The 27,998-nt window shown below is 38.6% G+C and overlaps 2 protein-coding genes across 5 annotated transcripts; one reads left to right on the top strand and one right to left on the bottom strand.

Moving 5' to 3' along the window:
- Window positions 1-58: 58 nt before the first annotated feature.
- On the top strand, window positions 59-8,520 carry GPATCH11 (G-patch domain containing 11). Of its 4 annotated transcripts, none has more exons than XM_066178582.1 (9): window positions 59-441; window positions 532-758; window positions 1,627-1,668; window positions 1,748-1,868; window positions 2,600-2,690; window positions 3,830-3,934; window positions 4,716-4,797; window positions 5,411-5,496; window positions 8,430-8,520. In XM_066178582.1, the coding sequence occupies exons 1-8, from the start codon at window positions 395-397 to the stop codon at window positions 5,464-5,466; spliced, it is 771 nt and encodes a 256-aa protein (XP_066034679.1). In that variant the 5' UTR covers window positions 59-394; the 3' UTR covers window positions 5,467-5,496; window positions 8,430-8,520. The 4 variants fall into 4 exon arrangements, with proteins under 4 accessions (XP_066034679.1, XP_066034681.1, XP_066034680.1 ...); XM_066178584.1 differs by having other exon boundaries at window positions 8,403-8,493; XM_066178583.1 differs by having other exon boundaries at window positions 8,369-8,459.
- Window positions 5,758-27,994, bottom strand: EIF2AK2 (eukaryotic translation initiation factor 2 alpha kinase 2). The gene is made up of 16 exons (XM_066178581.1): window positions 27,902-27,994; window positions 27,260-27,386; window positions 23,699-23,813; window positions 22,412-22,581; window positions 21,195-21,297; window positions 19,411-19,493; window positions 18,400-18,487; window positions 17,895-17,929; window positions 17,595-17,729; window positions 17,020-17,139; window positions 15,835-15,942; window positions 14,046-14,238; window positions 11,351-11,476; window positions 10,689-10,784; window positions 8,800-8,862; window positions 5,758-8,708 (listed from the first exon to the last, which is right to left on the bottom strand). Exons 2-16 carry the CDS (start codon window positions 27,361-27,363, stop codon window positions 8,589-8,591), a joined length of 1,659 nt encoding a protein of 552 aa, XP_066034678.1. The 5' UTR covers window positions 27,364-27,386; window positions 27,902-27,994; the 3' UTR covers window positions 5,758-8,588.
- Window positions 27,995-27,998: the final 4 nt, after the last annotated feature.

The raw sequence follows: 27,998 nt of genomic DNA on the forward strand, positions 1-27,998 counted from the left end.
GAGGCGCAGGCGCCGGCGGGCGGGGGCGGCCCCGCGCAGGCGCCGCGGCGCGGTCGGGCCGGGCCCGGAGGGTGCGCGGGTCCCGGGCTGCTCCCGCCGCTGTCCCGGCTCCGGGCGCTTGGCTGCAGCTCGCCGGGCCTCCCGGGCCGGCAGCGGCGTCGCGGCCGCCGGTGGTCGGCGGTAGCGGAGCCCGGGAATACGCGCTGTGGGCTTGGAGGCGGGCGCGGGTGCCCCAGGGCTGGCAGGGGACAACCCGGCCCGGCGGGTTCAGCTGTTTTCGTCCCTCGGCCCCTCCGGCCCCCGCCTCGCAGGGGAGGCCCGGGGAAATAAAATGCTCGGCAACACGCACTGACGGCCTCCACAGACGAGGCGTCGGCATAGAGGCGTGCTAAGCATGGAGGGAGATGAAGAGGAAGACTATATGTCTGATTTATTTATTAAGTAGGTAGTTCTCTTTTTTTCAGCCCTCTTGAATGATTGTAAACCTGTTTTTTTAAAAAGCTAATGTTTGCTGGAATTACTAACTCGCAGACAGGATGTAAGGCCAGGCTTGCCCATGGTGAGGCGGGTGAAGGAAGCTCTTCAGAAGGAAGAAAAGCAAAAAGAAGCCAATGAGAAGAACAGACAAAAAAGCATAAAAGAAGAAGAAAAAGAGAGACGTGACTTGGTACTGAAAAGTGCATTGGGCAACGAGAACAAAGGTTTTGCTTTGCTCCAGAAGATGGGCTACAAGAGCGGCCAGGCCCTTGGCAAAAGTGGTAAGTTTGTCACTCGCTGGAAGTGTGTGTCTGTATTCAGCCGTGCCTTAATATTTTACAGACTGCAGCTGTCACTTCATTTGTTGGTGGGTCAATAAGTGCCTCTTGGAGAGCCTTAGCATTACAGAACTGTGAAGGTTCTGTGACAGAACAAAATATGAGAGCAAATCCTTAAAACAGAAGTAAAAATAGTACAGACTATTGAGGGGATGCAAGGGAAGAGGAGCACTTGCAGCTCAATAAATGCACTTGCATACGTGCATTCCTAGAGGAATTGCATTAAGGATGTTTTGATGGCTTTGTAAAGCTAATAGTGTTCAATAAAACATCAGACCCTCTTGAAATTTATAGCTGGATTTTGAAAAAGAAACAGTGCACACTGGCCTACCCTCATGAAGCCTTAATAGATGAAGTAAAATCAGTAAAACAAGGAATCATTGACTGCTATGCCAGTTCAGCATCTCTGGCAGACAATCACAATGAACTGGCCCAGACAGATTCTTTTTATTCTTTATCATTGTTGTGAGACTGCAGAATGAAAATGCTCCAAAAGGCAGTAACAAAGCAGTCTTCATCACAGGCGTGTTACACCTGTCACATCAACACCTCTTCTTTCAGTTTGGTCCTGTCATGAAAAAAGTACATAGGATTCAAGCAGACAAGCCAAAAAAGAGAGGGAGTTTCCAGTACAGCTGTTTCATTTGTAGTGCACTAAATGTGTATTAATAGGGAAGTTTTCAACTTCCAAGCAAAAAAAAAAAAATCACAATAATGGCAAAGGCAGCTCTCCTGCTTGAATATACTGCACAAATCATTGTTTGAGAAAAACTCTTTTTTTTTTTTAATTGACGTATTTTTTCTCTTACAGGAGAAGGCATTGTTGAACCTATTCCTCTGAACATAAAAACAGGTTTGTTGCACTTTCTGATTTATTTAGCTGGATATCAGAGCTTCTCAACTGCTTACATTCATCTTTTGAACTTACATAGGCAGAAGTGGGCTTGGTCATGAGGAATTAAAAAAGCGAAAAGCTGAAGAAAAACTGGAAAACTATAGACAAAAACTCCATATGAAAAAACAAGCAAATGAACAAGCTGCAGATCAGTTCAGGTAAAGTCATACAACCGATATTCCAAGCAATGTCTAAATAGCAATTCTTTTTATGCTTGAAGTTTGGTTATCCTTTTAAAGTGCTACTATTTTTGAATGTTTTGATTGGAAGGTGAGAGCTACAATACAGAGCAATTGTTTCTCAGTTGTAAAGCAAAACTAGGTGAACACTGTAATGCTAAAAGCATGTGCTACACTGTTTAGTTTTGTAATTGTTAATAACGCAAACAATATACATACTAACTTTTCTCAAGTCATATGCAGCTTTTTAAATCGGAGAAACCTATATTTTGAAATACAAAATCCACAGATATTCCTGAGCAATGTTGGTACAATGGTTTTAAAAGTCAGGGTACATTTTTAAAGATTGTGTTGTTTTGGTTTTCTCCTGATTGGCCTGTAATATATGGAGAAGAGAAGCTTAGGAAAGGCTGTATCTTTTGCAGATGTTTAATGAACCACTTCTTTATGTCTTAGGAAAACCTGATGAAGAAACAGTGTAGTGGTGTAGTGTGGTCAAAAAAGGTATCTTGAAGGTATAATTCCCAAAAAGTGCAAGCGTGCTCCCACAGAAACAATGTCCAAATGACTTCTTAACTTCAGTGTTGTTCAGGTCTGAGAAAATTAATAGGAATAGAATCTTAGATTTTCAGGTTTTGTAAAGCTGTGGGCTTTAATACATCTGTTACTGTGTGTCTGCCTGCTTATTGACCTCTGCTTGTTCTTCACAGAATAAGATTCAAAACCAAACAAGAAGAACGTAAAATGGAAGGGGACCTGCGAAAAAGCCAGAGGGCCTGCCAGCAATTAGATATGCAAAAAGTGAGGCCTGGGGGGTTTTCTGGGGGGTTGGAAGGAAGACTTAGAGGTTAGAGATACAGGCTACAATGTAGTGGTTCAGTTCTTGGAAGTTCTCTAAAATTGTGGGGTAACTAGCTTAAGTCTTGATGTTTGGCAACACTTCAGTCCTCTTAAAATATTTCCAAGTCTATGTTTGTACCATTAAGATAGTTGAAGGTGCACACCAACCTCATGGTAATTTATGTGAGGACCTGTGTTTTTGCTTCTGCATTCTTGTGGTTACTTCTGAGCTGTTTGCATATCTTCCAGTATCAGGCCATCCTAAATAATGGTGCTGTTTGCTTTAAGTGAGGGAGCAACAGCATCACACAGTGATTGACATTGGGAATGGACTCTGGAAGTCATCTTGTTCAGCCTTCCTCCTCAAGCAGAGTCACTTAAAGCAGGTTGTCCAGGACCAGGCAGACCTTTAGTATCTCCAAGAGTGGGGATTATGATTGAGGGAATGAGCAGATTCACCAAAGTAGTATTAAAAAAACAAGCTAAAACCCACACAAAACTAAGTACCTTCCACTTGCAAGGAATAATGAGTAACAGCAGTGAACTACTATGAATTTTTGCCACTGGAAAACTCAAAGGTTTTTTTTTTTCCCCCTCTTAACCAGATGAAGGCTAATACCACCTCACAAGCTCTGCTGAGATTGTTCAATACTACTTAGTTTGCTTCACATGAAATCAGCTGAATTAAGCTTAGTCATCCTTGCCTACTTTTCTTCCTTTAACTTTACCTGAGGTGAATTAGGAAGCACCATGTGATCTCTTGATGCAATAACTTGGGGCAGCATGTCTTCAACTGATAAACGAGCTCATGGGCTTGGTGTGAGATGATGTTGCTGTGTAGCCTTGCGCATACCAAACATAGAGGAAATAGAACTAGGTGTTAGCATTGGCATGCATTCCATTGTTTAAAAAACAAAAAAAGTGAATAGTCCTTCTTGTGGAGTGCTGTACTTACCTGCAGCTTTAGTAATTCTTGATTATACTATACATGCAAGTTTTTAAGGCTAACACCTCACTTCCTAGAAATTAGTTTTATCCAGCATCTTACAAGAAAACCTACAAAGACAGATAACTTCCATTTAAATCCCTTGTTATTTAAGGATATTGATGTTCCCAAGGAGACTTGGTTTTGGATAGAACCTGAAGAGGAAGACAAAAAGGATGAGGAAGACAAGGAAGATGAATGCACAAGCTCAGATTTAAGTGTAAGCTCTTCAACTGAATTAATTGCTCGATTCAGAATTAAACTTCATATTCCTTGAGACAGTATGTAGGTATACATACATTTATAAAGGATGTATGTATACATGTTTCCCACACTGTAAAGGGCCTTTTTGCAATCCCAGAGCAGTGACTTTTATAGTAGTTACATGATAAAATATGAAACATTAAACCACTGGTTTATTGCTCATCTGTTTTGAGGCTGATCTTTGAAAAAGTAGCCTAGAAATTAAATTCTAAACATTTTTGTGTCTTAGCCAAGATATGCAGTTATTTGCTTTTGAGTTATAATTTTGGGTGCCTCATCTCATGTCTGAGGTTGAAGTTTAGAGTCACTAATTAATCTCTGAAGATGCTTCACAGATATCTCAAGATGGACTTTGGAAATACATATTTTTAAGAACTAGGTTACATAGCTGTTGTTAGCCTTGTGAGTTTGATTGGCAGAGATTAGGTGTGAAAAAATTCACAAAAGATACCATGTACATGAAATCAGGTAGCTAAGCAATATTTTTAGCTCTCTCTTCAGTGCGGGTTTCTTATCTGGAAAGAAGGATGAGCAAACAACAGCCATTAACTTTCCAGAGATCATCAGTTCCTGTGCACTATTCTACAAATGTGGGAAACTTCATCTCTGACTGAGCTACAGCCTTGTGTAGCTTTTCCATAGCATTAGGTTAAACACTTTATTTTAGCAAACCAGTAGCTCAGAGTGGTTCATGTCATGTGAGCCCCAGGTCATCACATACCTGTACATATCTCTAGGTCTCAGAAAAGCTGCACATCCTGACAGCCTATCTAAGAGAGGAGCACTTCTACTGCATTTGGTGTGGGACAACCTATGAAGGTGAGAGTGAACCAGGCTTTTGTAGGTGCTTTACTTTGCTTATGCAGCTAGACTCCAGATGTAGAATACATCCTTTGTGTTTCTCTTCCTGTAGCTTCCAAATCTACATAGCAAATTTACCTTCCAGGCTGCTGGGTTTTGCATAAATTGCAACATATTGTACATATGTTATTGTACATGTTGTTTGTGTATCTTTGTACATATTGTTGTTGTGATTGTTAGCCAGTTTTTTAGGTTTATATGCAGAAAAGACATAACTAACCAACCAACCAACCAAAAACCCACACACAACAAAACACAGCCAACCATACTGACATTTATTTGAATTTACATTATCATTTGATTAGTTTTACAAAAACATAATTCAGATATTAAAACTAATACCATAAAAAGCTGCAAAAGCTGGCAGGTGTTTCCGAAACAATCCAGTTTCACAGCACCAAAGAGAGGAGAATTTGTATTTGCTGTTTTGAAACAAATTTGAGAGTTACTATCTTGTAAACCTTGAATTCTATTTAATATGTTCTGCATGGATTCTAGAAATATTTCTAGCAATCATCTTTTCCTTCCCTGAGCTGCAATTACTCACTTTTTTTTCCTGCATGTCCTGTAGACTCTGAAGATTTATCTTCAAACTGTCCTGGAGACAGTGCTGCAGACCATGACTAAAGCCAGTGTAAAGGAAGGAGCCCTAGATAAGTATGTATAATTCATAGTATCTTTTATCTTCTAAAAGGCTCAGAGCTGTGCCATACCCAAGAACTCATACCGAAGTATGCAGAAGATGAGTTTAGGTTGACAAGTTAAATTCATGTTTTCTGTTTGATGCACAAGTTAATAGTAATTAAAACTTAGTATTTGTAATTGAATTAACATAATTTAGCGGTAGGTTAAGTCTTTCACGTGTTTGTTTATGCACTGCCCAACTAGTAATAAAATTCAAAAATGAGTAAAGGCATATAAGGATTGGCTAATCACTTTATTGCATAATGTGTTAAAAAGGGTTTTTTCATCTTCACAGAGATGCCTAAATACCAGACTGGTTTTGCTTACTGTCTTTAACTTGGGGAAAAAAAAAAAGCTTGTGAAACATGACAGTGACATTACTTGAACCAGTATTCTGTTGTACATAAAAGTGCATATTTTCCATAATTAAATAAAATTAGATCATGATAGTGGGTTTTCATTTTTTACATAAAAATACAGTTAGGGAACAGCAGTCACTACTGTAACTAGTCATTTATAAAAAGTTAATGCTGAAGTATACAAATACTATGCAGGGAAAATACATCAAAAACTACTGGGACAAACTCAGTATTACTTAACAGCAAGAAGGTAATGATACTACATTGCTCTGTCCAAAAACTGTAAAGGAAATGCAGCCAAGATATCAATTGTCACATGTCAATTTTCCTATTATGAATAGTTTCATAGAACTGTTTAGGTTGGGATAGACCTTTATGATCATCAAGTCCAGCTATATGTTAATTTTATCCCAATAGATTAATGTCACTGGTAGGGACACAAAAGAACCACACTCACTCCGGTTCAGAGGTGAGCAGAGAAAGAGAGGAAGTTTATTATGATTTGGGGTTTAAATAGGATTTGGAGTTTGGTCAAGGATTGGTAGATGAGAGGAACACCTTTCTGACCCCAGTGGTCAGTTCACCAGTCCATCACAGACTGGTACAAAAACAATCTACTTGTTTAAGTTACATTAGTGAGAGACTCCACTCGAACTATGTAAACATCATCAGAAGGCTAAAGAATCAGGGCAACAGATTAAAGAGAAGAGAAAGCAGAAATAGTAGTATTTTGTCTGTAAGGCTTGACCACTGCAAAGAAATACTAATTAGTCTAGACTAATAAAATACTTTAGGAATTCCAGTCAAGGATAAGGTTAGGAAAGCATAAAGCCCTGATGGACTTCAATCTGGCCAGAGATGTCAAAGAGAAGATCAGATTCAAGAAAATCCTAAGAACCTAGAGGTTCAAAGTCCATGGACCTGCTGCCATGCATCCACTGAGGGTCCTGGGGGAACTGACAAAGGAAATTGCTTGACTTGGAGTTCTTTAACCTGGAAAAGGCTCCAGGGAGACCTTAGAGCAGCCTTTCAGTACCTAAAGGGGGCTGCCAAGAGAGCTGGAGAGGGGCCTTCTCTAAGGGCATGTAGTGACAGGACAAGGGGGAATGGCTTCAAAATAAAAGGTTGAGATTGAATATTAGGAAGAAATTCTTTCCTGTGAAGGTGATGAAGCCCTGGAACAGGTTTTCCAGAGAAGCTGTGGATGCCCATTCCCTAGCAGTGTTCAAAGCCAGGTTGAACAAGGCCTTGAGTAATGTCATCTAGTGGAAAGTGTCCCTGCCTTGGGCAGGGGGGTTGAAACTGGATGACCTTTAAGGTCCCTTCCAACCCAAACCATTCTGTGATTCTATATATGTGATTCATGATAAAGTGAAAAAAAGAAAGCAGTGTAAGGCCTTACAAAAGTTTGCACAATCACATTCTTATTTAGCAACAAATGCTTGCACCAGAAGATCAGTAATTTCCCTAAAAATATAAATACATTCATTTGTATTCTTTCTTTTAGAGCAGTCACCCACTTTTAACCCGTTTAACATTTCAGAAAAAGCATACAGTGCTTCTCACATTACCTATTTTTTTGCTTAAAAATCCCTGCTCATTTGCCCTTACAGAGTTCTGTTGGCCCCACATCAATGAACAGTTTGACAAGATAGAGGTCAAAGAACCTCAAAGAAAACCTTCAAGCATCTGAAGGTCCAATGTGGCTGCCTTTTCACCCTGCTCCCCACACCATACACAGTTCTTTGAGTTCAGGCAAGGCTGAACTCTGAAGGATATAAATGAAGAGTAGCAGAGAACCTGCTGTTGCCTTTTGTGCGGCTGGAAGTGGGCACAGCAGAGGTACTCAATACAGTTACTAAGGGTGAGGCATGCCTCAGTATTGCAATAAGGGACTAAAACCTAGAAGCACGGGAATGTTTTAAAGGGCTCTCTCAGCTTAGGATTTCAAATGGTTACTACTAAGGCAATTGGAGAATTTTCCTATATTAATAGCACCTTGAATGTTCCTCTCCTAAAAAAGACCACGATCAAAACCTAGTTTTCAAAAATTGAGATTTGTTCTAAACTAGATTTTCTAGCAGCTGAATGTTTAACATTTAAATTCTTAAGATATCTTCATTTTACAAGTTTAAATTCTAGAGCACTGAAGGTGCTATGTCATCCACAGCTGTGAAGAGATAAGAAAACTCAAAGTACTGAAATTCAGTGAAGAATAACATGCACCTCTTCACAGTATTTTTTTCTGCCAGAACTAGTCTTGGTATTAATGGGAGCATTCCAGTGATTATTAACAATACCACTGAACAAATCAGAGAAGTTTGAGTTCAGCACCAGACAGCACTTCTTCCACGGAAAGCAATAGATAACCTTAAGAGATAATGGATGCAACAGATGCAGAGATTTGCTACAACCCAGTTAGCACTTTAGCACATCAACATAATTTTTGAGGGGAAAAGAACTAGGTTCTATTATTTATTTTACAGAACACTCCAGCTCATCCACAACCTATATTTCCAGGTAAAAACTGTACATGATTTCTTGCAGAAGTGCCCTGTCCTGGTTGCAGCTGGCAGACGTGAATGATGATGTGGCCAAGGAAAAGACACACCCCAAGTCTGGCTGTTGCTTCTGACATCTGTTGTCATTTCATCAATTGTAATAAATTCATCAAACGCTGGTTTTATAAACAGTGTGAAAGGACATTTAGTAAGAATAATTTTTAAGTGTCTTCTCTTTATCAGCAGACTTAACAAGGTCAAGTAAATGAGATACAGTGACTCTTGCTGAAGGGTTTTCTGAAAGCATCTTTTTGATTATGGATGCCTGCAAAAAAATTGAAATGTCAATAGATTCTTTTTTTTTTTTTTTTTTTTTAGTTTATACAGTAACCAAAAAATATATTAAAATCCCATACCTCTGATGGAAAAAGTTTGGTGAAGTACTCTGGAAGCTCACCTTTTCTAACATAAGGCCATACCTGAAATTAATAAAAGAATAGTTTTGGTATGCTTTTATTTGTTATGTTTTGTATCTCCATCTTATGACCCATATAGTTTACTGAAGTAGTTAGGAAAACACAAATCTACAGGAAATGTAAGGCTTCAAAAAGTAACTGTAAACTGTTTGAAAGTTGGGGGTTTTCTCATTTAGTTCTGCTTTGGTTTGGCTTAATGACCTTTTCATCAACTATTATCCATTTCTAAGCTTAAAAGCTTCACACACTACAATGACATGTTTGTTTCAATAGTCTTCTCTATTTCAGAACCATTATCTTTCTTAATTTAAGAGTAATGGATTTATATTGTCTAATGACATTAAAAAAAAAAAGAGGCAAGACAACTGAATTTCTATTTGCAAGCCAAGCAGGTGTGATTCCTCCTTTTCATCATATTCAGTACCACACACTTATTTCTGTGTCATTGGATAAAATGCTACATGGACTTCAAAGCAACAGAAGATTTGTCATTACATGCTTTAGAAATGGCTTATGGTTAACATTTTTTTCTTCTATATGACACTGTCTCTCACAATATCCTGATAGGCAAGCTCAGGAAGAGTAGGCTGGACAAAAGTATGGTGAGGTGGACTGAGAACTGGCTGAGCAGCAGGTCCCAGAGCGTCCCACTCAGCAGCACGGGGTCTAGTTGGAGGCCTGTCACCCTGTAAGTGTGGCATAGCAAGCACTTTACAACCACTACCCAGTAAAATACCAGCTCCTATGAACTTCGAGTTTTTCCCCTACCCTTTAGCAGTACCTTTAGACTCTACCTGCTGGAGATCATCTACTGAACCAGTTATTCAGCACAGAATCATCAACTTTGCTTTTATATGATGTTCTTGCAGCAGGGCTTGCCAGCACTGAGTTTATCATCTTCCATTAAGTGAAATTCTTTCTAATCTAATGGAGTGGAAGACCTGCTGACCTAATCTGAAGGCCATCCTAGGACTTTCCATCCACATAAATTCCCCACCTGCCATTATGCTTTTCCAGTTGTAAACACCATGAGACTCTGCGTGCATTTGCAGTCAACTGTGAGCAGTAACAGAAGATCTGAGGAACTACTGCAAGGTGGCTGGACAGACCAAGTTGAACAGAAACACTGGTAGGATTTTCTCATACTGGCAAAAGGATCTGGCTAACAGTGCTCAAAGTCTGAGTCCAGCCACAATTACTTTAGACAAGATACCCAGTAGCCACATCACTGTCCTACCCATATGTAAGTTTACACATAAAAGACTCAAAACCCATCCAAGATAGCTTTTTAAGAAAAGCTTAAGTAACATGGGGTTTGTTTTTGAAATAATATCTGTTTCACTTAAAGCAGTGTGTTCCAAATCACTTTTGTTTTCACTTTGGAAAATTGCAAGGGTTTTGATTTGGTGGAAACTTTTCTTGCTCCACTGTGCAGTTAAGACAAAAGCATGGCAGAGACAAAACTCATCCATAATTTTTATTTTATAAAATTAAAAAAATACTCCCTTTAAGTTTTTGATCAAAGAAAAAGATTTAGAAAAAACTTGACATCCTTTTTTGCTTGACATTATCCTTTAGCATGCTTGGGCTTTAGTGTATATGTAGTAGGACAGAAGGGAAACAAACAGTAATATTTCTTTCCTTCAGTTATGACATTTCAACTGAGGTGTGAGGACTTACAGGCTTTATGGAAATGAATTAAGGAAAAAGCTGTAAATGGAGATAGTACCCTAGATAAAGAGATTGCTTCTAGAATGCTAACAATATGTGATACCAGCAGCAAGGCAAAACAACAACAGTGGGAGTTTTTAAATTTAAAGATTACATACCTTACTTTGTTCATGGCCACTGCATGCCGAAAGAATTTCAAACCAAATTAATCCCAGTGCATAAATATCTACTTCCTTTCCATATTTGGCCCCAGACTAGACAGAGTAGAACAGAACAATACAGACATCAAATCCAACTGGAGAACAGCACTTCTTAAAGCAAAATTTGAAGTCAGCAGAAATTTCCACCCCAAGGCTACAGGACTGGCCCTACTCAATGTCCTTCTTAGTTGTTAACCCTTTCTGCCTCAGACTTGTTAAATAGTGACTATTATGTCACATTGAACATCCTGAAATGAAGGATTTCTACAGGACTTCTACAGACCTGTACAGATGAAGCATGCCAATATTGCCCTGTGACAAATAACGAAACAATTACATCAAATTACACAATTAACAGGGGCTCTAAATTCAGTTTTAAATATATGTCTGGCAGCCTGACTTTACAAGAGCGTTCCTTACAGCATGCAGCATCAGACCGTATGTTCACACAGAGCAAAAAACTTCACCACACTTGTGGTAAAGCTTTCTCCAGAATACAGTTATCCTCTCATACAGTCATACCAGGAAACTTTAGGCAACTTGCTTTAATACTGAGATTAGGATTGAGAACATCCAGTGCTGAGTTTATTCCACACATCTAACTACAGCAGAATAGTTACCTGTTCTGGTGCCATATATGATTTTGTTCCTCTGTCCTCAGTCAGAGTCTCAAATGCCACAGAAGTCACAAGACCAAAGTCACCTATTTTTATTTTATCATCATGTGATATGAAGATATTCTGAGGCTATTTTCATACATAAAAATAGTAAGAAGAAAAAAAAAATCACCAAATGACCAAGGTTTATCATCAAGCATAATCAGCCACAGAAGTGCTCCCCATAAAGTTTGATAATTGTTCAGAAAGTTGCATTAAAAAATTGATGGTGTGGAATGAGAAATAAGTGAAATCAATTTTTAAAAACACAAACTAAATTTTAAGTAGTACATTCTGCAGTAACAGCACCCTTTTTTCCACCAGCTCAGTCATAACTGTATCATGCCTTAATTGCTCTTCAAATACATTGTGCATATAACATTCCATATCCCAAAGTGCTTTTCACTCTTCAGCCCTAGCCAGCACTTGGGCAAAGCATTTAGTCTCACATGGAATTCCATTTGAGTCAGAGTTTCTCCTAGGCACAGAAGGATCATGTGTACTAAACCAAATGCAGGGTTAAGGCTTACTGCAGGTATCTCAGAGCATCGCTTTTACATTTCCATTAAACTTCCCCTTTTTAAATTTGACAGTATCATGGCTTAAGGCCAGTTGGCAACTAAGCACCATGCAGTGGAATGGGAGGGAAAATCAAAAGTAAACTTGTAAACTGTGTTAAAAACAGTTTAATAATTGAAACAAAAGTAAAATTTAATAATAATGGTAAATAATAATGATAATAAAAGGATTTTAAAAACCAAAACAAAACAAGGAGAAACAAGTGATGCACAATACAATTGCTCACCACCCACTGACTGATGCCAGATCCCCTCCCTGGCCGCAAATCAGCCCCCCCTTCCATGTAGAAAAATAGTCTTTGACTTAAAATAAACACTACCTAGTAGCAACCAAAATGTCAGTATGTTACCAACATTACTATAAAACTGAATCCAAAACAGCACTGTACCGCCTACTGAAAAGGAATTAACTGTATCCTAGCCAAAGCCAGAACACAAAGTCAAATAAAAATAGAATTATATATGCTTCAATGGAGTTTCCCAAAGCAGATAGAAACATCCAGAAGTTTCTTTGAAACAAAACCAAATAGCCTCACGCTGCCTTTTACTCAAAGAAGCTCCAGCGGACCAGAAGGCCAGAAGATACTTAACAGTCAACAGGAAGAGATCTTCATGTAAAGAATGCTCAGTGTAGTTGCTCTGTTCAAGTCTGACCATGTCCAACACATTTAATACAGTATCTGTAGCTGGCTACACTATTCTGCTCCTACCAGGCACTAATTACTTCAATCTCAGCTTAAATCTATCCTGCAACTTTGGTTCTGGGCTGTGGAATCTTAGATGGCCAAGTGCCTAAGCTGACAGCAGATCAAAGAGGAGAGGAAAGTTCCTCAATTCAAACACAGGTAGAAGAGTTAGCAGTATAACTTGGTTCTGGTCAGGAGAGGGTTATCCTATACCACCTCATGCCATTTTCTGGGAATGGGGGAAGGATTTGCTTCTGGGTCATGGGAGCATGATCAGGTAGGGCTCCACAATGAACTTTTTGCATATGAATCACTCTGTTTTTAGACTTCCGGTTTTAATGTTGTTACTGGTTTTGTTTGTGTTTGTTTTCTTATCTCATTGCTGTTTCCAGTAAATTGTTCTTATCTCAACCTGTGCTCGTTACCTTTTTTTGCCTCCAGTTCTCCTCTCCAGCCTGCCACAGGGGACAGAGAAGGGAGCGAGCAGTGTGTGGATTCAGCAGGAGCATTAAAGGTGAAAACCACTCCTGATCAATCACAGCCTTATTCCTACCTCGGCTGGTAGAGCATGAGACTCCTGATCTCAGGGTCAAGGGTTTGAACCCCATGTTGAGCATCAAATATGGCCGGGGTGTGTAGAGGGTCAAGTGAGGCACTTGTGGGTTCACTGGAGCTGCCTGCTGTGAAGGGACTTCAGTCCCAGCTGCCAAGGTCTCTGGTGGTGGGAATTGGACTGCCAGAGTGGCTCCTGAGTGGTCAGGCAGGGAGGTTAGCTTAACCCTAGGAATGCCACCACACTAATGATGTTTTTCACGAAGTGAGTGATTTAAAACTCTGCAAGCAACACTATAGCTTCCATCCTGAAACTGTGAAGGTTTTGTCCCTTACAATGTTTACACTGAAATAAAATCTTCTTATGACTGAGCGCATATAGAAACTGAAATTCTATCCAAAACTCTAGCATTCAAACATTTGTATGCATACATAAAACAAAAGTAACTAAAGCCACATTGTTATCAAACACAGCATATATTAGGATATATAAACTATCCCTTTACAATATGGCAAGAGCAAACTCTCTAGACGCAACTTTTCTTTTTCCAATAGGCAGTCTTGTGACCTAGTAACTGAAAATGCCTGTTACCTCATGACTACTGATTCTTTGAACTATTGCATTCTGAGATCCTCCAAGTTTACCTTCTGATTTTAGGATGAGGTTCAGCCAACTGCTGAAAGAAAATCAATCACTAGCAATATCCCAAGAAGCACACTGCTAGGGTACATAACAGAGTAAGCAAAGCATGTAACAATTTAACATTCTCTGAAATTCCAGCAAGTATACTACCTTTAACTTCTTGGGGTTTTTTTTTCTCTTTATTTACCTATCTTACGTACCTTGAGGTCTCGATGAATTAACTCTTTAGAATGAATATATTTCACTCCTTCCACTATTTGTAAGAATTTGTTTTGTGCCATTGCATGATAGTTTCGGTTTTTGCTATTTTTTACAATCCACTCTTTCAATGTCCCTTGTTCGCAGAATTCCATTTGGATGAAAAGACACCAGATTTTTTTGTCTGAATTACAGCTTCAAAAGAAAATTACATACCATATTAAAATTGGCAAGATACAATTTGCCCCAAGTCATCTTCAAAAGCCCTTTTGGCTAGTAATCATTTTTGGAGTTACCCAAAACAAAGTGTGCAAGTCCCTTAATTTTAAGAAGGGCCCTAGAGCAATTTGTATTAAATAAATTGGACTGCAACCCAAAGAATCCCTGCTCAGTTGCTACATACTCCTGGAATATTTCTGTAGTTTTTCTTGCTTTCTAGTTTCCCACCTGAAGTTTTCTGAAAGCCCAAGTTCCATTTCCCTCATACCTAGGGGCATGTCCTATCCAGGAAGAAATATCACTGTCCTTGGCTCCCATCTGGCCTTGTAGGAACTGCTACAAGTCCCTGACACGTGTTCTCTATTCTGCTCAAGTGACACATCATCAGCCTTCCTTTCCTGCCCAGAATGGTCATGTTCTTTCCAACTATGTCCTGTCGAGAAGGTACTGCAGTGGCCATTTTTGACATTGGTCTGCTAGTCACAAGAAACCATTCTGAGAGCTGGAAATCTAGATGGTTCACCCATCTGGCAGCCTCACACATTCCAGCGATGCCCACAGGATAGGCTGAGACTGGAGATGGTGAGGGGAAGGAAAATTCAAAGAGAAGTGCGCACTGTTTTTTCCTATGTACACTGTGTGATGAGTGCCCTTGAACAAAGCTGCTCGAGGCACTGAAAGAACAAGCATTAAATGGCTCAGAACTCTGGAGCCTTGAGGTCAGGGCACAAACTGTCTGAGTTCCTCAGTTTTAAGGACTTTTTTCTGTCTTGTACCCAGTAACTGTTTAATGTAAAATAGATACATGATATTGGGGCTCCAACATATTAATGGTTCAGTTTTGACAGACCTATTTTCCCTCCATTTTATTCCTCATTTAATGAGCACAGTTATGGAGAGGTATCATGCCAACCATCATTTTGAATCCATTAATATTTTATGGCTGAAGAGTATGAATTCACAGCTAATGAAAAAAACTTCCCACAGAAGCTTGGAAAAGTTAATCGTCTAACTTACAAGTAAAACTCTCACCACTGTTTTACCAGAAGTCTCAGTGTCAAAAGGCTACCTTGAAATTAAAGAGCATTTCATTTTGCATTCCTTTTCTAAACAATCAAAACTGTTTCAGGCATCACGGTTAAAATACTAATTTAGGGAAATAATTAAATCTATGATACCTACTGGCTGACCAGTACTTCTTATAAAAAGGAAGCTTCTGATCAGGAATTTGGTAGCCAACTATCAGACAACTGTCTAGTTTCTGTTGTTAATTTTTGCCCCAAATTTTGAGTTCTGTAGCCTTACTCTCCTCTATAAATTCATTAAGTTCCATATATTGAGAGAGGAGAGAAATATAAAATTATATAATGTATCTTATTAATCAAGGAAAATAAGATAAATATACTTAATGACATACAACGTGCTGGTGGACAGTCCTGTGCCTTTTCTCCTAGCAGTAAGATTGCACATGTGCATGTATATTTGTATAATAATTGGTAACCAGTTATCAACAGCATAAAGTTCACTATGGCAAAAAAAGTTTGCGAATGCAAACTATGACTTTGTAGTTACCTTGAGTCTGGGTACTTTATATGGTCATACCCTTTCCAGCTGCAATGATACCGCACTATGTTCTCATGTGTAAGTCTGGCAAGTCCTTCTGCTTCACGCTCCACTTTCCTATCAGGAGGGGGAAAAGAATTAAGGAAAAAAAAAAAGGATTTCCCTATTACAATGCAATACAAAGTTAAATAAAAGATATTTTTATTTTTATCCTGCTACAGATAGTTTTACATTAATTTTAAAACAAAGCGTAATATTCTCCTTCATATAAGTTCAAAACGGAAGTCAGAAATTTGGTGGGTTTTCTTTCATCTGCTCAGTTGTTCAACGTGCAAAAAGTATTTTAACCACATTAGGAATTAAATCCCCATTCAATAAAAGCTGAAAAAGCAGATAGCTGCAAACCTGCCAGCAAAGCAGCAGTCATTACGTGAAGAATTATTTGAACAAGGTTTTCAGTATAGTTCTCAGGATAGCAATACCAATGAAAATAACACGTATTTTCAAAGAACACAAGAATCCAAAGGGAAATGTACACATTACACAATTTAAGGGACAAGTATCTCCAACAATTTAAAACATTTTCAACAGATAACTTAAATTAATTTTTTCTACTGCTGATAAACTACTCCACAAGGTAATGGTTACAGAAAATTACTTTAAAAAAAAATTAAGATCATCATTCTCTGTTGAGTTTTATAAAAGACAAGTAACATAGCATGAGGTAAATGACTACATGGGTCATGTATAAAGCATTTTCCAATTGCAAACCACAAAATTTATTACTTGGATTTTTTTTCTATTTTCTGTAATTGTAGTTATTTTTGCTTTACTGACATGGAAATTTTCCATGTAGCCTGTCAGAAGTAACCAGGCTGCTTTCAATGTTTTAATAATCATCAGGTTTTCTTCAAACACGTTTTGCTGTATTAGCAACCAGAGCACTACTGTGTTCAGGGAAAAGAGAACACATTTTTATGGCTCCAGCAGAAATTACCCTGTTACATGCAAAAATTAACAAAAGTTCAGGACCACTTTCAGCTTCACTTGGAAATAAAGAGAACAGTTTACTAGAAAGGACAGACAATGAGGAAATCACCTAAATGCTCCTAGTATTGTTGAAGAGAGAAAACAAAGTATTAAAATTTTGATTAAGGTTGTCCTAAAAGGCAGAAGTAAGTATACAGTACATACTCTGTTGATTCAACTCGTTTGATTGCATAGGTTTTCTTATCACTCTTCGATGCTGCCTTGAAAACATTCCCAAAACCACCTGCACCAACAGGCTCTATTTTTTCAAAAAGATCAAGAAATCTTTAAAGAAGAAAAAAAAAAAAAAAAAAAAAAAAAAACCACACTTAATTATACTTAATTTTCAATTGGGGTATAAAAATAATCTTGACAGATCTAATACATCCACTGCAATATCATTCTACAGTGATCATTTGACAAATCTACAGGTGTAAATCACAGCCTTGGAAATTAAAACAACAAGGGAAACTGACCCTTTCAGGCCAGTGTCAGGTAATTATCCTCACACCCTCACATGAGTGATGTTTGGTTGTGGGCTTTAAATACCACTGCTTGCCAGTTTCTAGGCTAGATTTGAAATTTCCAGGAAAAAAAAAATCTAATTTCAGTTTTCTTTGAAAGTTCTTTCTACAGCAGTTTTTTCTTCCTTCTACCATAAATAAAGAAACAAATCTAGATTCATACATACTGTTATTGCCTTACAAATATTAATTAAAAACAAAAAAAATCTTTCTTACGTTTTATTGACAGTGTGTTGATTCCCATTCTCTTCTCCAGTATTTGTGTCCACATCTGGCAAACTTTCATTTGGATCTGACACGCTTTTTTTCTCTTCCTTGTCTCTTACATTAGCAAAATTAGCTGCCAATTTTCTTTAACAAGGATAAAAGCAAAATTTATAATGAGCTATTTTTCTAACACATGATGAGAAAAGACATGTACTTCCCAATAGCAGCATTTCACTATTAGAGACAGAAAAAATAAAGGTATTTGCAATATATTTTACAGGAGATAGCAATCTCAAAATCAACACATACCTGTTGGGCTTCTGGATAGAACTTTGTGCCTTTTTCTACATGGAAAACAGAAAAAAAAAAAAAAGCCTAACTGAGGTGTCCTGAATATTTTCACTGTAGTTGGTTTAAAACATGTCTGATAATGGATCTAGGAATTGCCTATAAATATTATCATACCTTATGTAAGCAGTGTCATAAGAATGCATCTCAGCTCAGTGTTTTTCACATATGCTATGCATAATATTATCATTGCAAAAACATGCATAACATTACCATTGTTAAAAATGAGCTTAGTTTGACCCTTGTCTTGGGAGTACTGCCATTTGTTAAACGCTGCATAAATTTGATCCACAATACAGAAGGAAATGACTAATGGTTAAACAGTAATGACTGTTCTTAGGAAAAATGCATGTATTTTCCAATAATTGGTGGATAAAAGAACAAACTGATGTTAAACTCTGACAAGAAGCAAACTCTGTTCAGGGTCTAAAATGTAATTATGAGGAAGACCATTTTCATACCATACCTGCAGAGGTGAAGGCTTTTCACATATTGCCATGTCTCCCATTTTTTCTACCAACTTTGCAGATGAGTCCTCAAAGTAAATGCTTTTTCTGTTGAAAAATAATGGACCATTTATCGGTGAAAGTTAATAAACAAATATAAAATTTTATAATTTAATAACATTATAAAATAATATAGAATATAAAATTATATAATGAAATTTATAAATAATAATAAAAATTTTATAATAAATAAATAAATAAAGTTATTGTAACAAGAAAAGAAGTACCACTAAAAACCCCACAGTTTTTGAAGCAAAACCTGAAAAAGCATTAACAATCATGACTAATTTAAACTACAAAACATCCTGCTTGAAAGCCACCAAAATAACAACACTTTGTAATATTGTCTTTTATTTCCATTAATAAATGAGTCTATGATAGCTAGAAGAAGAATGAAAAAGTGGTAGTGGCACTATGGTCAAACTACTGGTTCCCAAATCACATATCCAACTTAATGTGTGTTCTGTTTCTTTTGCTAAGCAAATTTTTCCCTTTGGTGGAAATGAAGATTCATGCAGAATGAAAAAAGGGGAAAAAAAAAAAAAAAGAAAAAAGGAAGAGACTAAAGCAGAATATGAAGCACAGGAAAGTACTGAAATTGAATTACACTGAGTTTACAAGAGTGTCCCAATAGGAAAATTAGTGTTAAAATGGCATGAAACAATGCTATTGAATGAGGTAGGGTAATCCATTTACATCACAGTAAGAATGGTTCTGAAAGAACTACCTATGGCAAAATATGAATAAATCAGAAAGCTCTAAACTTTTTATAAGCTATCCCATACAGACTCACATAAAATTGCACAAATAGAACAAACTTAGCTACAAAGTTTAAGGAACAGAAGTTAAAATTACATGGCTTTATACTGCAATAAAACAATAAAATGATATCTTTTATTTAGAATTAGGGCACATTACCCTCTAAGATTAGTAAATATATTGTTATCACATTAGCAGTGAACCAAACTTACTCTGAGTCAGACTCAGCTGGCACTTGAGAATCATTGCTATATTTGCTGAATTTACAACTGCCATTGGATCTTTCGGTTTCTATCTGAAAAAAAAAAAAAAAAAGTCAAGAATGCTTATTAAAATCACATAAACAAATCCCTAGTGCAAAAGATGCCCTCAAAAGAGGATAGAGGGAAGATTACAGGGTGCTAAAGCAAGTTGTTAACTGCACTAAACATTCAAAGCCCTGCAGAAGAAAGGCATCTGCCCAATTTCTGCCTAGAGAAATGAAAAACACAAAGCCCTGTCACAGTAAGCGTTCTGTACAGACACGTTTACAAAAGTAGAGTCTGGATTCTATTCAAAACCAGGATAAGAGTTATGAAAAGCAAATATCTTCATTGTTTGCTGCATGTGCAACTGCTGTGTGGAAAATGAGATATACGTAGGCTTTGATATACGTAATCAGCAGTACTGAAAATCTGAGTCAGTACAAATTGACATTCAATATCTTCAGCATGAAAACACTGCAAGACTCATGTAACTAATCTGGGGTTGAATCAAAAAAACTTATCCCAAATACTTAGTAGAGGTTCTTCTCCTTCCTTCTACTACCCATGTCATAAGAGCATAAATGTAACATTAAAAGCAACACCAACACCTACACAATGGATATAGACCATCACATCACAAAAAGTAAACAAACTTGTTTTCTTTTTATGTTTCCTGGTTTTCCATCACGGTGTCATGGAAACAAAAACATAGGGTTTGTTTCAATGAGAGCCAACAAATAAACCTCTTTTTTATAAATACGATTACTGTACCTTTACTATGTGCCAGTTACATTTTGCTTGTTATATAGGCATCACTGAGAATTAACAAAAATTAAAACCAAAACAACCCACCCCAAATTTAGACTACCTGGTATACAAGCTCTGCTTGAGGTAGTAAATTTCAGACTTCAACAAAAATAAAAAGATCCCTGGGTTTGCAACATAGGAAAATATTAAGAAAGGCTCCTGGAGCTATAATAAATCATTAATTAATTACATGGTTGACTTAAAAACATTAAAAAAGCATTGAAAATTCACAGTAACAGCCAAATAATTTTAAAAGTACTTATAAGTAAAAAAAACTTCTTCCCTCCCCCATACTGCCATCCTTTGCTTTAAACTACACTCCTTTTAAGTTAGTTCATATGTTCTGTGCATTTCAGAAGTGGGTTTGGATCACTGTTGGAATTCTGATAATTTTTTGCACATGTGGAAATAGCAGCTGCCAGCATGAAGACAACAGCTCTTCTCTCCAGAGGATGGTGCCAGCAATTGTTTCACTGGACTCTGCCTTGGAACTCTACAGAAGGCCAGTCCTATTGGTTCTGACTCCTGCTTTTGCCTTTCCCATTCCACAACAGATTTTTAATCCAACACAAGACAGTAAAAGATGTATGTTCATAACCTGCTAGCTCAACAACACTTCACACAGAAGACAACTGGTATATGAGTCAGAATTTAGAAATTTTTAATATGTGTGAATCCTTGAATGACAACATATCAGACCTATTCTGCAACAGAGAGGTATCAACTGTTAGATTTTCTTTTTCAATACAGAATGGAATATAGAAACACAACATAAATTTTACTAACAGTAGCCCAACCAACATACTAAAATATGGATTGTTTCCCTCTTTAAAGGCATCCATGGAATATGCTTTTAAATACAATGAGGAAAAGGGTTCAAAGATTTAAACTTCTGTGTTTAGGCTAAATATAGCACATACTGTCAGGGAGCTTTCCTTATTTACCTTCTTATATGCTTCCTTTGCAGCAGCTTGTTTTGCAGCGGCTCGGGAAGGTCCAGTGCCCCTTCCATACAAACGACCACTAATCGTACAGCTAATAGAATACCTGTAAAATACAACAGGGAATCAAGACTTATATCCCATATGACCAGTCTTAATTTAATGATTCTTTAACACTAAAATCAACTGACATTATAGAATGGAAATCTGAAATATACACCTTCAGACAGTGTTTCCAATATACATTTAATCTAATTAATAATGGTAAATAAATAATTTGTTGTGCCTTCAAGATAACTCGCTTTCAGAGCCTGGTACAATCATGAAAAAGATTATTTTGCTGACAAGACTAAACTTGAGAGGAGCTATTGACTCTCTCAAGGGCAGGGAAGCCCTGCAGAGAGACCAACACACTAAAATTAAGAGATGGGCAATCACCAACCATGTGAAATTTAACAAGGCTAAGTGCTGAATTCTGCAGCTGGGATGGGACAACCCAGGTTGTGTGTACAGACTTGGCAACAGGAGACTGGAGAGCAGCACTGCAGAAAGGCACCTGTGGATCCTTGTCGCTGGCAAGTGGAACATAAGCCAGCAGTGCACTGGCAGCCAACCCTGTCCTGGGGGGCATCAGGCACAGCATCACCAGCCAGGCAAGGGAGGGGATTGTCCCACTCTGCTCTGGGGCTGCCTCACCTCAAGTGCTGGGGCAATTTTGGATGCCATAATATAAAAATGACATTAAACTATTGGGGATGTCCAAAGGAGAGCAACAAAGATAGTGAAGGGCCTCAAGGGGAAGTTGTATGAGGAGCAGCTGAGGGCACTTGGTCTGTTCAGCCTGGAGAAAACTGAGGGGAGACCTCACTGCAGTTACAACTTCCTCATGAGGGGAAGAGGAGGGGCAGACACTGATCTCTTCTCTCTGATGACCAGTGACAGGACTCAAAGAGGTAGCATGAAGCTGAGTCAGGATAAATTCAGGTCAAATATCAGGAAAAGATTCTTCACCCAGAGGGTAGCTGGGCACTGGAACAGGCTCCCCAGGGAAGCAGTCACAGCACCAAGTCTGACAGAGCTCAAAAAGCTTTTGGATGATGCTCTCAAGCAAATGGTGTGACTCCTGATAAAGATTCAGCTAACGTGACCAAGAATAACTAATGGCAGCATTAGTAGACACAAAGTATTTGAAGGAAGCAGGAAGATAAATTATATCTTACGTGGGAGCATGGGCATCTCCAGTACGAGTTTGGTGAGGATAATCAACTATTAGACACATCCTTTGTGAAAAAATATTTAATAGGCTGACATAATCTTTGTCTACTGCAGGTGGTGAGGTTGTTTGAGTAGTTGTTAACTCTGCAGCTGCTATATTTGAAGGACTCTTTTCCTATAGAACAAACAAAACAGGTAACTTAAAAACTTAAGCTTAAAAAAAAAAAACATTAAGATAAACAAGTGCACAAGAATTAATTTAGCTGCAAGGTTTGTCCACATTTCAAAAGACTCTTAAGAAATCCCAGGTTTCCATTAACTGAGTCCTTTGTGGCAAAGGACAGCCATCCCAAGCATAATTGTTACATTTTGAATAAGTGTAAACCCCACTTTCCACATACTACACTTTTGCCTTAAACAACCTCTCACCATACCTCATCCCACCCCCCTTTTAGGAAAATACAGGGAATGAGCTGTGAAGAAGGGATGGCAGCAGGATGCTGGTGATGCTCCCATTTAGCAAGGACTGCAAATGCTCCTGTGCATGTACAAGGGAAAGCAGAACTTTTCAGCTGTACCATGATTAGTCAACATCAGAAATATATCAGCAAACATGCAGCAATTGTGTTAAAGTAACAACAGTGGCATAATAAAAGCCGTATAGAAAAAGGTAAGGAAAGATTTCCCTCAAAAGGTGCTAGGAAGCATTCAGAGTCAAAAACGAAAATAAAGAATGGCAAATAAAGGAGGGCAAAACACTTGGCAGAAAACTAAGGTGCAAAATTCAAACCTAGACTTAATCAAGGAAGGATAGAGTATATAGCCAGCTATACTGTCAAGAATATAATGAAAAGGAAAAAAAGATGAATTAGAACAAGTGAAATTAAGCAATTTCATTAGCAGAGTGGCAACAGACACACTGAGTAATGCCCTGCAGATGTTTTGAAGACATTGAATCATTGAACAGTTGTCGAGATATAAAAGGACCACTGTCCACACTGGATAAACCAAGGCAGCTTAAGAAAGGGAAATACATTTCCTTATCTCCTGTAACAGCTGAGGAGGAAACACTCACAATATTAGACATCAACCCTATAGGAAAACAATAAGGAAAACAATTCAGTGATAAAAAGTAGGAAAGTGCTGAGTAAGACAAAACAAAGACAACTCAAGTAATTAGAAACTGCTTCAAATTAAATAACATTTTATTGAAAGTCTACTTTTAGATATTCAACATTTACTACATTACATGTGATGTAACCCCCCAAAACTTAATCCTACTATTTACTCACCTGTTTCTCAATCATTTCCCATGTTTCTTTTGCTGCTACTGCTTTTGCTTCTCTTTTACTTTTACCAGTGCCTCTACCATATTCCTTACCGTTTATTTTGACCACAACTGTGAACCTGCAATGAAGGAAACCTGTCTGAAACATTGCTACATTTTCCCCATATATATACTTCAATTACCTTATCAGATTAAACTTTAGGTTTATTATCTATAAAGCACTATAGGATAACTGGGAAGTATTGAAGCATTAATGTGTTTTTACTATATCAAACGTATGATTATTGCAATTCTTTACTACAAATATTTTTTTAAATTTTTCTTTCTATGCATGTACTTTATTAGTTCCAACAGCATTTTTAACTGCTTAACTGCCTTTTAAAACCAAAATAATTCAATTTTTAAAGCGTAAGAAGGGATGAGGTCAGCATTGTTACAAGCAAGGTTGTGAAGCCCTAACACCAGGACACATCTCAGCAGTGCAACACTAAACAGAGGAAAGATTAGCTAATCTTGATTTCATGAAACCAGATGTGACATTACACTCACCTTCAATACCCTGTGTTGTACACTGCTTAGTAAGAGCAAAAAACACATCTGGTGCTTGTAAGACATGAATTTAAAAGCAGACACAAAAGAAGCCCCATTAAAACAAAAACAAAAAAAATACCAACAAACAAACACACACAAGCTCCAGTCCTGCCTTTCTGTGCTCAGCTGTTGATCCCTTCCCTCTCTGTCCCTCCATTCGACAACTGTGCATGTCCTGCTTCCCATATGGCAACTCTATTACTCAGAATGGGAATCGGATGCAGCTCAGGACTGACAGTACTGGGTCTGGCTGGGACGGGGTTAACTTTCTTTAGAGCACCCAGAATGGCGCTACGTTGTGGCTTTGGGACTAACACAGGGTTGATGTTTTACCTACTGCTGAGCAATGTTTGCACAACTCCACAAAGTTTTTTCTTTTTCCCACTCTGGCCTTTCAGCAAGCAGAGGAGGGATATGTGAGAAGCTCGGAAGAGACACAACCACGGCAGGTGGCCAGAGGGATATTCCATGCCATAGGACATCACACTCAACAATAAAAGCTGGGACATGAAGAAGGAAGAGGGGATACCCAGGGCTATAGGGTTTACCTTCCCAAGTAAACACTGGGCATGATGAAGCCCCACTTTCTTGGAAACATCTGCCTGCTGATGGGAAGGAGTAAGCAATGTCCGTATTTTGCTTTGGTCACACATCCAGCTATGCTTTGTCTATTAAATTGTCTTTATCTTGATCCACAAGTTTTTCTCCCTTTCACTTTTCTGATTCTCTCTCTGTCCCACTGGGGGAAGTGAGTAGTTGGCTGAGGCTTTCACTGGCTCCTGGGGTCAACCCACTGCTGTGCCCTAATAATGAATGGTTCGATTTCAGACAAATCAGCCCTTACAGATGCAACTTGTCCTGCAGCTGCAAATCCCCCAATGTTTCTGACACTGCCTTTGGAGAAAACAACAACTGGATTTCTGCCTTGGCAGCAGCAGCATACACTTGCACCAAGTCACAGTGACCGTTAGAGCCTCAGGGCACCTCTGTGCTTCAGACTGCAGCAGAGCACGTTAATGCTCACAGCCAACGAGATGGACTCACACAGTCAAGGTACAGCACTGTGAGCTCCTCTGCAGGAAAATTAGTCTCAAATAGTGAAGTGACTTTAGGAACTCACTTTTTTTCATCATTCCAACCTCATTCTCAAATTTCCTTCAATGAAATGTTTGGGTGGGAAACAATGAAGATGCACAACAGCACTTGCTCTCCATTGTTTAAGCAAGGCTTAACAAGAAATCTTAATGGGGCAAACAGTGGAAGAAGCACACCCATAGTGTGCCACATACTCTACACATAGGAAACAACAAAATAAAAACAAAACATGTAAGAAGGTTGTTCTTTGGGAAGGAGTTTGTCAGTCAACCCATACCTAAGTGCTGAATACTACACACATTCAGCTATGACACTGCATCCAAAATACACCATTTTATTTAAGCATCCTGAGGAAATCTGCAGTGAGTCTCCATGACCAAGTTGAGGCTTATCTGCAGGAGTGTTACATAAGTTGGTCATAAATTCAGAGTCATATTTATCGCCATGAACCCCAAGTTAATAAGCAATTCCTAAACACAGATAGGTTTAGGCAGGACTGGCCTAGGTGTCCACTCTTCGCATTCCCAGACCAAGAAAGCTCAGGACTGAGCCACCCTGTGCACCTTTAACCTTCTTACATTGTGTTCACTGACCCTGTCAGACAGTACTGAAAGCAGCCACAGTACTGGAACCATCAAAGGATGGGAGGCATCATGCCTCAGAGCACTGCAAGGTGATTTCTGAGATGGGACACAGCTCAGAAGAGTTAGGGAGCCAGCTTACAACCAGCAGTGGTCAATGCATTCAGTTAGCAGGCAGAACACCGAGAAAGAGCAGAACAGGGGGACTGAAGGAGGTTTACAGCACATATCACTACAGCCAGACACTTGACACTGTATCCTTGGAACAGCCCAAGTTACCCAGGATTTTCCTAGATACCACTGTCACACAATGGACTGAATTTCATTTGTGAATGTAGCAGAACACACAGAAAAACAATGAAAAAACACAATAAATGGGGTAAATAATTTGGCATGTATGTAAATTCTGTCAGTCCCATGCCATTCTTCACTTTTGAAGAATGAAGATGTTGCTGTGTGATCACAGCAGTGGTTTTTACTGCAATAAGGATTACTTTTTTGAATTACATGAGCCACATGGGGAAAAAAATTAAGGTAACTGATTAACATTTGAGATCCAGATCATATTTCTTAATTTATTCTGGGATGGTAATCAGATTTAAGAATAAATCTGCATAGACAGTGCTATCTGACAACATGCAACACATAAAAAGAAACATATTAATTATTAGCATAAGGCTTGACTTCACGCAAACTAGCAAACAAATTTTAAAAACTCACACAAGGAACTATTACAGATCTTGAGTATCTACAACCTTTGGCAAGGGAAAAATACACTGTATCAGTGTCAAAAAATAAAATATATCCCTTTTAGAGACAATTAAAGGTGGTGGAAAAGTAAAACTTCTTAAATAAAAGATCCTTTTCTTGTAAAAGATGTTTAAAAATATACTACACATTAAATATGTTAGTATGCAAGCAGTTAATAAACCCACTTTTCTGGCTGGAAATCAACAATGCTTTGTAAACACTTTGCTATGTAGCATTTAAATCATAAACTGAAATTCTGGCTGTAACCCAATCCACCTTCTGAGAGGAGATGCATAACATGCAATAGAGTTATTAGTAAGTAACAGGTGCAATGCTGGTACTTTCTGAAAAAAGAGCCATCACCCTTGAAATAAGTTTTCACTTTAAACTGTACCTACCCATGCACCTACCATTCAATTCATGATTTCAACCAGCTTTCCCACGACATCTGTACTTTCAGCAAATTAACATTTGTGACTGCAAGCTTTACACAGTTTGTTCACTGCAGGAAGAGCCCTGCTAGTTACAGACATGCCCAGTAAACTTACTCAGGATCATGAGATGGGCCCTTCTTATCGATGGTGTCATAATCCATTGTAAGTTTATGTATTTGACAGTAATGGTTGATCCTCGTCACATACTCACAATCCATTTTGGCACAATCTTCAGTAGATGCTGCAAAGTAACATTCAAAGATGTGTCTGTTGCTCTAGACAGAGAATAAAGGCAGCCCCTAATCCTGGTAGATAGGTCACCGCTATGATAGAAAATTGGTGCCAGGAACAAAGTTCATGGGAAACTAGTTCGAATTTCTAATTCAAATTATTGATTTGCAAAGGTTTTGGAAGTCATTGCTTGGAAAAACAGTTTTAGAAAGCAGAGTGGAGAATTTAGCGATTAGAGATTTCTTAGCAGATTCCTTGACAGAAAAAGATTGGATCATTCCCTGAATTCTGCGGGAGGTAAACAATAAGTAACGTTTCTCCAGAATTAGAATCGGTTCCTTCAGAAGGAAGGCCCTTAACACATCCCTTCAAGCAGCGATGACGCCCAGTATAATCACAGGGACCAAAGACGACCGCAGGCTGCCGTCACCGAGCGCGGCGGGCCCGGCCGGGGCAGCCGGGCTGCGGCCAGCCCATCTCGCACGGCGCGCTGCCCTTCCTCCCGCGCCCCCGGCCCGCCGGTACCTCCGTGCCGCTGCCGACGCTCCGGGACCCGCGGACGCTCCAGCAGCCGGCCCGGCTCAGCCCAGCCCGGCGCAGTGCGCAGATCCCGCTCAGTTTC

The sequence above is a fragment of the Chamaea fasciata genome, unplaced genomic scaffold (genome assembly GCF_029207755.1).
Source record: "Chamaea fasciata isolate MVZ Bird 193981 ecotype frontalis unplaced genomic scaffold, bChaFas1.0.hap1 SCAF_3, whole genome shotgun sequence".
NCBI lineage: Eukaryota > Metazoa > Chordata > Aves > Passeriformes > Sylviidae > Chamaea > Chamaea fasciata.

Bases quoted from the DNA above. Each gene is read 5' to 3' on its own strand.
- GPATCH11 (XM_066178582.1), top strand. From the start codon at position 395: ATGGAGGGAGATGAAGAGGAAGACTATATGTCTGATTTATTTATTAA. The intron at 1,669-1,747 runs GTTTGTTGCACT...GAACTTACATAG, and splicing joins TCCTCTGAACATAAAAACAG to GCAGAAGTGGGCTTGGTCAT. The intron at 2,691-3,829 runs GTGAGGCCTGGG...TTGTTATTTAAG, and splicing joins AGCAATTAGATATGCAAAAA to GATATTGATGTTCCCAAGGA.
- EIF2AK2 (XM_066178581.1), bottom strand. From the start codon at position 27,363: ATGGATTGTGAGTATGTGACGAGGATCAACCATTACTGTCAAATACAT. The intron at 17,930-18,399 runs GTATGGTATGAA...TTTTCCATGTAG, and splicing joins AAAAGCCTTCACCTCTGCAG to AAAAAGGCACAAAGTTCTAT. The intron at 10,785-11,350 runs GTAACTATTCTG...TACTCTGTCTAG, and splicing joins CATATATGGCACCAGAACAG to TCTGGGGCCAAATATGGAAA.